The following is a 10,739-nucleotide window of genomic DNA, read 5'->3' on the forward strand; positions in this document are numbered from 1 at the left end:
ACATAAAGAAAATAAAATCACTTATAATTCTACCCCACAAAGAGTACTCATGTACTTATTGTAATGCAATTTAAAACCTACATTTATTAGGTTGATGTTATTTTCAATCATTAATTTCTTTCTAGCCTGTTTCCTGAGTATAATTTACCTAGTAGCACTCATCTGGAAATTTTTTAAATCTCATAATGGATAATATCAGTGTTTGACTTTATGCCATTTACAAAAGTGTTTCTCTATTGATAATGTCATTTAATCATCCCAAATGAAACCATGAGATGAAAAGTATGAATATTATCACCTTCCCCCTCCTTTTTTCTGAAGATGGTGAATAAATTTTATTTAACAAAACATTCCTATTGCACACTAGACACTGTTGTAAGCCCTTCACAATTATTAATTTATTTAAACCTCATTAGAACCCTATGAGTAAGTTGCTATTATTATCCTTATTTTACAAATGAGGAGGTTGAGGCACAGAGAGGTTCATTAATGTGCCTGAAATTGCCCGTGTAGTAAGTGGTAGAACTGAAATTTGAATCCAGGCTGCAGAATTGCACTTAAGACATATGCAATCTTGCCCCACAAAGGTACAAAAATAGGAGCTGGCAAAATTCAATTCAGCAAGCATTGCTTGGGCAGCATCTGAGTGCCACGTACTGGAGCCCATCACTTGTGGCTCCACTGCCTGGAGCCCATCACTTGTGGGACCAACATGTAACTGTGGCACAGCTACTCTGTGATTAGGGCAATGCGAGCTATCTTGTAAAGGCCAGGAAAGTGAAACAGCAGCAGACAGAGAGTGAATTCCATCTGATAACAGCACTGATTATGTATTGCACCAGTTGTTTTCGAATATGTGATTTCAACTTAATCTTCACAAAAACCTCATAAGGAAACTGAGGATCAGAGAAGTCAAGTAACTTACCCAAAAATATACAGCCAGCCACTGACCAAACACTAGTCTCTTTGATAACAAAGCCAGATGGCTTTACACTACACCAGGAACACTGCCCTAGGAGCATATGCCAAGTAAGGAAATAGAAAGTCAGGCAATTTAAGTAGCCTGCCAAAATTACAGTGGCAGCAGGGGGCTAAGCCTGGAATCAAACACATGCCTTTCTGATGTCTCTATGAGCAATTGCAAAGGTTTGGGGCTCTTCTTGGCCCTTCAGCGCTCAAGTCTGGTGGCCCACATTTCAGGGTCTCTTAAGAGGGAAAATTGGAAGTCCATGTCTTGCTCCCACCTGGCATAAAGGGACTGACTTTGGCAGTGAGCACCTGAAATAGGGTACCTGTATTACTTCCTTTTTACAGGTAAGGAAATTGGGACCAGTAATGAGAAGTGACGTCATGGGCAGCATTATCATAATCATCTTAGTAGCAGCCTATTGTATAGTGAGTTCTTACTATAGATCAGACATTGTGCTAAACAATTTTCTTATATTATCTCATTTAGCATTCATTATAAATTTTTGAAGTCTGCGCTACTATTCTAATTGTATCAACACAAAATCTGAAATTCTAAGAGGTTGAGGACCACCCTAAGTTATAGACCTGGTAAGTGGAAGAGGCAGAATTCAAACCCAGACTTGTGTGACTTTAAAATCTGGACTCTTAGCATAGAATCACTTTTCTGAGATTACATAGTGTAAGAGGTGAAGCTGGATTTTGTTTCATGGTCTTTCTCCTGTTTTGTTTTTTTTTTTTTTTTTTGAGACGGAGTACAATACAATCCCAGCTCACTGCAACCTCCACCTCCTGGGTTCAAGCTATTCTTCTGCCTCATCCTTCTGAGTAGCTGGGATTACAGGCACCCACCACCATACCCAGCTAATTTTTGTACTTTTAGGAGAGATGAGATTTCACCATATTGACCAGGCTGGTCTCAAACTCTTGACCTCTGGTGATCCGCCCACCTCAGCCTCCCAAAATGCTGGAATTACAGGCATAAGCCACTGCTCCCAGCTGTCCCATGGTCTCTTAAGCCAAGTGTCTATTCATTGTTCCCCAGTGATGGGTCACTTGGGCTCTCAGATGGCACCTTATGGCTGGCATTACATAAGAGTTTGCTCACCTAGCCTTCCCAGCAAGCCTGTGGACACTAATGTGAGTGACATTCTAATTCTCCCTCCAACAGGGCCTGTGGAGCACAGGGAAAGGAACTCCCAGGGACAAATGATGTTCCCACTGTCCAGTGCTCCAAGCCTGACCCAATTATGGGTTTGGCCAGAACCTAAAAATACCAGATGGGAGAGAGGGAGAGGGAGACAGTTGGGCTTATTAAAGCATGGCCATTTGGTGCTCTCTGGAGATATGAAATGTCAGAATCGATTGCTCAAATTTTGCCATTCCATTTATGTTTTCAGTATTTTGGTCAGTGATGAGACTTGGACAGGGAGGATTATTTCTGCTCAAACGATCTAATTAATTGCTTGAGTCTAAGTGTGAGTGGGGAAGTAAGGCAGTTGTCCTCATTGAGATTTGATCTGTCTCTTCAGGTGGTCCACAATTTCTTTAGGTGAAAGCCTTTGGACCTTAATATTTATTAGCCAAAGAAGTCTTACTCAGTAAAACAATAAGAGAAAATGATGCTAAACTTTTACCTAGATTGTTACCAAGAAAGTAAGTTGTGAAATGGCGAATCACTTTTTATGGGAAAAACTGGTTGTTCAGCAATTCACTTAAACTCCCTGGCCTAATGGTTTTCGCAATTAGGTAAAGAACTAGTAGTCCCCTTGAGAGTTCATTTATTTATTCATTCAACAAAGCCTCATTAAGCAACTACTACGTACCCAGCTCATGTCAGACCCTGGATTATAGATATTATAGGTGAAATCCTTAGCACAGTTTCTAACACTTAGTGTACATTCCAATAATAGCTGCTTTCCATTTTTCAAAATTTGAGCTTTTGTTGCCAGAAAAAAAAAATACGTCACATTATTTAGAGCCCTATTTTCCAGACTTAAGTCTCATTTCAGCAGCAAACCATTCACATGCATCCCAGAAAGAGCTAGAAGAGAGGAAAGGGCTGAGGCAGATGAGGAAGATAAGCCACAGACATAGCCTCCCTCTTAAGGAAAGAGGTTTGCAGAGAACCCCAAGGCAGTAATGCAAGCCTCTGTGATGGGAATGCACTACTAGGGTTGCTGGTGTGCTGAGGAGACGGATCAACTCAAATAGGGATTTAACTAAGCAGACTTCTGTGTTTAAAGTAAATTTATTCTGAATTTTGAGGTCAACCTCTTGTGGTATGCTACTAACTCAATGATTGTATGCTTAAATTTGGTTGGGGCTTATTTAATAATTAATAATATTCATAGCATTCAGAACATTAGGGAGATGGGGATGCAAGGGTACGTTGGTTATCATTTGTAAAAACCTCAGCCCAGACTTCAAAGGATATGTATGTGCCTTCAAACTGTGGAAGCTGCATCCAAAAATCTCACGTTTATTGAGAATTTGGATCATCCAGGTTTGGGAGGTACCTGAATGCAGTCTCCCAAATTGAGTGGCTATAGACAGACACTGAAGTTAGCTGTTGGAGAATGTATGTTTAGGCTGTGTTTCTACCACTTTCTGATCTGGCAAGCTTCAAGTCTCAGTTTCTTCAGTTATAAAATGAGATTGATAATACCTAAATCATTAGGTTGTTGTGGGGACCAAATGAGATGATGTAAATGCAAAGGAACTTTATTAATAATTATACAGTACAACTCCACTTATTAAGGAAACTTTCAACCTAAATGGGAAGCAAAGCTTTTCAACTTCCTTCATGAATGACCCGGAAGTATATGACCTCCGTATGGCTTCAATTTTTTTTTTTTTTACTTTCTCTATTACCTATTTGAAGATTAATAATAAACTATAGCAAATGGTAGGTGAGTGTATGTGTGTGTGTGCATTTGTGTGTGTCTGTGTGTGTATGTCTGGCTGACTTAATATTCTTTGCAACCTTTTTAAGATTTAAGGGATGAACCACTAAAATCTTCCTAATAGAGACATTTCTCAAGAAAATTGAAAAGGATAAACATGGAAATGGAGTTGAGCTGTAGGGTAGGGGACAATACTAGAATGCTCTGTCTAAGCAGTTCTGAGAGTTGAATACTGAGTTCCTCCTAACATTATGTATGTTTGGAACCTGTATGAGTTCTGTGGGTTTATGCAGAATTTATTTGCACACCCTGATCAAATAACCATGTATTCTCTGCATACTACAGTCATTTTGGCATCACTGAATGATGCCAAAGCATTGACTTTAGCCCAGTTAATGCAAAGAAGCCAGAATAAAGTTAGGGCCCTAACAACAGTTTTAGAAGAATACAAAGAGACGAATGTAAGTTACATTTGCACTCGGATTAAAATCGAGAAAAGGTAATGAAGTGATGAAGCTCAAAGGAGGCATTTTACCAGTGAGCATTTTCCACTTGGCAGCTTATCTTATCTAAAATCTATCTTGCTTTCTCCCCAACGGTTGTGCATCTGGTGCAAGTAGAAACTCTTGGTGGAACACATTGTTTTACTTCTTATTTATTTATTTATTTATATTTATTTCTGGGGGAGACAAAGTCTCGCTCTGTCGCCCAGGCTAGAGTGCAATGACATGATCTAGGCTCACTGCAGCCTCCACCTCCCAGGTTCAAGTGACTCTCCTGCCTCAGCCTCCCACATAGCTGGGATTACAGGTGTCCGCCAACACACCTGGCTAATTTTTTTTTTTTTTGTATTTTTAGTGGAGACAGGGTTTCACCATGTTGGCCAGGCTGGTCTCGAACTCCTGCCCTCAGGTGATCCACACCTGCCTCAGCTTCCCAATGTGCTGGGATTACAGGCGTGAGCCACCGCACCTGGCCTCACATTGTTTTAACATATGACGTTAGATTTGAAAAATTTTGTTCAGCTGTTTCCACTCAGATATTCTACTCTCACACTGAAATAAATACGTTCTGCACTTCCATTCTGTAACTATAGAAACCCTGATCTTCACTGTGTTTCAGCTGGGAACACAAAAGAGCTCTCAGTTAGAAAGGAGTATGCTGTTAATTATTGATCTATGAATAGCTTAGACTTTATAAACCATTAAGTTTCTGTACGTTCAGGTTTTTTCTTTCTCTTTTCCCCCCACATCTTTGAATTTAAAGCTAGAAATATTTAAACAAGAAGTCATGTTAAAACAATGCAATGAATATTATTTTTGCTGGACAATTATTTATTGAGGACTTGCTATAAAACACCATCGAGTGATAAGTGGGCTTGCACCTTAAGGTACATACAACCCTGTATATGCAGTGCAAATGTAAGTAAACACAAGGAAATCAAGATGTAATGCTGACATGGAGACTGTTCCAGTCAGAAAGGAGCAATCATGTCTAACTGGAGGGGCTCAGAAGAATCAGGGAAATATTTAGATTATTTTCCTCTTTTTCAACCCTGGCCTTCAAACAGGAAAGAGTCCAACCAATTTTATTTTCCTAATATTTCTCAAGCCTTTCCCTCTTCTCCACCCCACTATCATTTCTCATTATTTCTTGCCTGGACTATGGCAACAGCTTTTAAATAGGCCCCCAACCTCCTCCTGCTCCTTCCCTCCTTCAGTCTATCTTCCACCTTGACCAAGGTTGTTTATTTAAAAACTGATCTGATTTTATCACTTTGCTGCTTCATATCCTCTAAGAACTTATGATGATTCCCAAGGAAAAAACTCAAGTATGGATACCCTTTAAAAGGAGTCTGTCACCTCGCTAGCCTCACTGCCCCATCCTATATATCCCCTATGTACCCTGTACTAGAATCTTTCTGCAATCTTGTAGCTCATTCATATCTTCAGGTTGAGGCACGTGTTGTTCCTGCTGTGAAAAATCCCCCTGAAATGTCCCTACTGACAAACTTTCTAATCCTTCAGTCTCAGATAAATTGACATTTCCTCCAAGAAGCCCACCCTAATGCTTTCTAGTCTTTCTTTGCACCCTCCCAGTGAGATATGTGCTCCCACATTGATATCAGCCATCTTGTTCTACAGCATTTTCTGTGTTTGTTTACACCACTGTTCTTGCCAAAAGAACATTGCTAAGAATTCATTGCAGTCATGCTTTTAGAATATTTTTTCTTTGTTCCCCAACTCCTTGCTTGATGCATGGTAGGCAGTGATTAAGTGTTTAATGAATAAATGAAGTAGCAGGAAAACAATGAATCTGCAGAGATGACAGAAGGACATTGGGGAAAAGGAAAGTTCAAGATTATATATAACATGTTTGGTTAAAAATTGAAGGTAAATACACTAGTGTTCTTAAGGGGAAGAGAAGGAAAAACAAAGAAGAAAAGGGGAGGAGAGAAAAGGAGAGGGGAGGAAACGCTTGTTTAGTCTCCAATATAGGTGTTCATCTTTGTGGACTGAGATTTCTTGAAACAGATTTTGATTTAATTATTTAAGCATTTAAAAAACAAATATAATTTTTTCTACCTCTCTGTTGCTTACAAATACCATGACGTGACTCTCAGTATATGTATTGGAGTAATTTCAAGGGATGTGTTAGAAACTTAGAGACTTTGTACCAAAATTTTTTATATGGAACAAAGGAAGAGAAATATTTTAGAACACATTTTATTTGAGCTGCAAGGATTGGAGGAAAAAATGTTCTTCACTTAATAAGGAACTTAGTCATAAATGCTTTGTCATGTGACAGACTCTTTATTCTCAATTTGCTTTAGGGTGGAAAGAAAGGAACGTGCCCGATTGAAGACAGTGAAGTTTAATGCCAAACCTGGAGTGATTGATTCGAAAGGGGTAGGTACAAAATGATGGAAACATCAAGTTCTCTCAGTTGCCATGGATTTAACTATAATTAACACATTTAGGCTTTCAGTGGCAAACAAATTATGAAGCTACCAGACAGTAGAGCACTGTTATAAGTATATTGCTGAAGTTAATAATATCATTTCTGATGAAATAGATTTATGGTAAAGATATTTAAACACTGGGAGTAAAGCTGCAAGTGGTTAGCAGAAGCAATGTGTTGATGAAGGTGATGTAATGACTACAATGAAGAAGAACAAGATAGTTTAGGTGGTTTTTGTTTCTTTAAGTTTTTTCCTTTTAAATTAATGTGCTAAAAGGATGGATTTTATAAAAAGTATCTGCTCATCAGAAAAAATATCTAGTCTGATTCACATTATGGAGCTAAGACAGTAGTCATAGAAACATGGATTATCTAATGAATACATGGATTGTTGTGACAGACATAGAAGAGAATTAATAACTAAAATTTAGCCATCAAAATTAGAATATTTAATCACATATACATATGTAATCTTTTTAAAATAATAGCTTTGTAAGATAAAATTTGCATACAATGTAATTCACCCACTTAAAAAATACAATCCAGTGGTTTTTAGTGTATTTAGAATTATGCAACCATCACCACAATCAATTTTAGAGCATTTCATCACTCCATAAAGAAAACCTATAGGCATTGACAGTCACCTCCCATTTCCCCATCCTCCCACCCCAACCCACTCCAACATAGGCAACCACTAATCTACTTTTTGTCCCTATGGATTTTCTTATCCTGACTATTTTATATAAGTGAAATTATACACCATGTGGTCTTTTGTGGCTTTTTTTTTTTTTTTACTTACATTATGTTTTCAAGATGCATTTGTGTTGTAGAATGTGTAAGTACTTCATTTCTTCTTATTGCCAAATAATATTCCATTGTATGGATATGCCACATTTAATCTGTTCATTTATCAGTTGATGGATATTTCTATTGTTTCCAATTTGTAGTTGTTATGGATAATGCTGCTATGAAAATTTGTGTACAAACTTTTCTGTGACATGTTTTTATTTCCATTGGCTATATGCCTAGGAGTGAGATTGTTGGGTCATATAGTAACTCTATGCTTAACATTTTGAGGAACTGACAGGCTGTTTTCCAAAGTGGTTGCACCATTTTACATTTCCACAACAATGTATGAGGGTCCCAATTTCTCCACATCCTTGTTATTATATGTCTTTCTGATTATAGCCATCTTAGTTGGTATGAAGTGTTATCTCATTGGGGTTTTGATTTCGTTTCCTTAATGACTGCTGATATTGAGCATATTTTCATGTGCTTATTGGCTATTTGTATATATTATTTGGAGAAATGTTTATTGAGATCCTTTGCCCATTTTTAAATTGGGTTGTCTTGTTATCATTGAGTTGTAGAAGTTCTTTATATAGTTGGGTTATTAATCCTTAATGAGATACATGCTTTACAATATTTTCTCCCACTCTATGGGTTGTCTTTTCATTTTCTTGATAGTGTTCTTAGTACACAAAAGGATCTAATTTTGGTGAAGTCCAATGTGTGTATTTTTTCTTTTGTTATTTTTGCTTTTGGTGTCATATCTAAGAAACCATTGCCTAATGAAAGTCATAAAGATTTATATCATATTTTCTTCAATGAGTTTTATAATTTTAGCTCTTACATTTAAGTGTTTGATCCATGTTGAGTTAGTATTTGTACGTTGTATGAGTTAGGGTTCTGATTTCATTCTTTTGCATATGAATTGTCTTCTTAATTTCATTTTTGGATTCTTCATTGCAAATGTACAGAAATATGATTATTTATATACATATATCAATCTTATATCCTGCAACCTTGCTAAAGCCACAGTTTTTTAGTGAATTCCTCAGGGTTCTCTATATACAACATATACGTGCAAAAAGAGAGTGTTTTGCTTCTTTCCTTCAAATATGGATGCCTTTTTTCCTTGCTTAATTGCACCATCTAGAACCTTCAGTATAATGTTAGAAATGGCAAGAGCAGACATTTTTGTCTTGTTCCTGACATTAACAGAACTGCATTCGATCTTTCACCATGAATTATGATGTTAGCTGTGGCTTGTACACCCTTTTAAATCGATTCTTTGAAGAGATAATACTAGTATCTTATTGCTGTGTTGTAAAATAACTTCCCCCATCTTCTCTCTTCCTACTTTCCTTTTCTTCATATCCTTTTCTTTGCTTTTCTATCCTAACAATTGTAGCTTGTGAATATCATACAGAATCATAAATTATGGTCAATTGCTGTCACCATGAAAAACAAGAAAAAGAAAAGCTATCATTTCTCGGGGATTTTGAGGCCCGAATTATAGCACTGCCCTTTCTATTTCTAAGTAGAAGAATCATAAGGGAGCCCAGTCATTGACATAATAATTTACCCTCCTGTAAAATATTCAAGTGAAATGAAAATTTATTGAAACATAGGATGTCATTATAAATAGAAGTGAGGGTATGTGACATTATGACATAAAGTCCTTTCAAACAAATACTACTTGTATACAAGAGGTAGAATTTCTTTCCAGGATTCCTAGTGAGAAATTAAGGATAGACCTCCTATTTGTTTGAGATAGATAGATGATAGATAGATAGATAGATAGATAGATAGATAGATAGATAGAGATAGATAGATAGATAGATAGATAGATAGATAGATAGATAGATAGACAGAGTTGGATGCATGTGAGAGGATTTTTATTGAATACTTACCATGTGCCGGAAACAGGACTAGAACTTCAGAAAGACACAAAGTCTAACATAGGCCCTTTTCCCCAAGGAGGCCAGATGTCTTCTCAGTAAGGCTGAAACCTATATGATGTGCTTTTTAATCATACATGTTAAACACCATTAGGTATTTGCCAAAGAATAGATTGTAAATTATTAGAACTTGGCTATTGAAAGAAAGGAGTAATCATCTGGGAAGGGAAGCCCTGAATGGAAAATCAGGAGGGTCAATAACCTGGGTTCTGGTTTCAGCTCACTACTAAGTCACTATTGTTCTTTGGCCCTTATTACCAAAATAAAACCTTTAAACTACGTCAGGGATGTCAAACAAGTTTCATCTCCTAAGTACACTAATGGATTGATAGTTTATATCTAGAGTATTGTTTTGAAAAAGGATTCTGAGGCCATATATGATCTTAGAAGGAAAAGAGAGTGCCATGATTGAATCATCTCTAGCACAACATTGGAAATTATTCTCTATTTGCAGTTGCTGGATTCGATGATTTTTTAGGGTGTCTTACATTAGTAACTCTCCATGAGATTTGCTCATGCACTAATGGGTAATAAATCAAAGTTTTCCAAATCCCTATTTGAAAATACATCAATAAAAAGACTTGTCCAGAAGTAGAAAGCAAAGGACTACTAACACGAGATAAAATGCACTGAGGAAAGGAGAGAACAACTATGTGGAGAGTTGGGAAAGCTCGGTCAGGAGATGCCACTCACTTTGAATTAAAGGCAAGAACTACAGTAATAAGTCATTGATGCAGAAGCCTCATTCTCTGGGACCTTGGGATAAATTCAGCATAAAGTGAAGAGGAAAATTGTCTGGAATGATAAGGATAATAGGATGTTTTAAATAACCTTATCATTAGCTGGCATTTTCAGAGCATTGTGAAACGTCCTGAGGAGCCCAGAGTGAAAGCCAAGGTTACTCCCCTGGAGGAGCTTAGATTAAATTAGTGTCTGTGAAAGCAGGCTGTGACAAGAGCCTTATTAGTAGTATGTACACGAGCTATAAGAATTTAAATTAATAGTCACAGGAATGACCAGAGAGCACTTTATAGATGAACTTGGACTTTAATGTGACTGTCAGTGCTTGAGTTACTTTTCCAGAACTCTTCATTGATTGCAATAACATTGAATGCTGCAAAACACCAGGCACTATGTTAGGTATCTTCTATTGTGGCCAAAA

At 37.2% G+C, this 10,739-nt stretch overlaps 1 protein-coding gene across 1 annotated transcript in view; it reads left to right on the plus strand.

Moving 5' to 3' along the window:
* LOC108512472 (disks large homolog 2-like) overlaps nt 1-10,739 on the plus strand; it is an 84,382-nt gene that overhangs the window by 2,662 nt on the left and 70,981 nt on the right. Inside the window, exon 2 of the mRNA XM_017847749.1 lies at nt 6,706-6,781. Within this exon, the coding sequence (XP_017703238.1) occupies nt 6,706-6,781 (76 nt within the window). The remainder of the gene's footprint in view (nt 1-6,705; nt 6,782-10,739) is intronic.

The sequence above is a fragment of the Rhinopithecus bieti genome, unplaced genomic scaffold, assembly GCF_001698545.2.
Source record: "Rhinopithecus bieti isolate Rb0 unplaced genomic scaffold, ASM169854v2 scaffold_30849, whole genome shotgun sequence".
NCBI classification, from domain to species: Eukaryota; Metazoa; Chordata; class Mammalia; order Primates; family Cercopithecidae; genus Rhinopithecus; species Rhinopithecus bieti.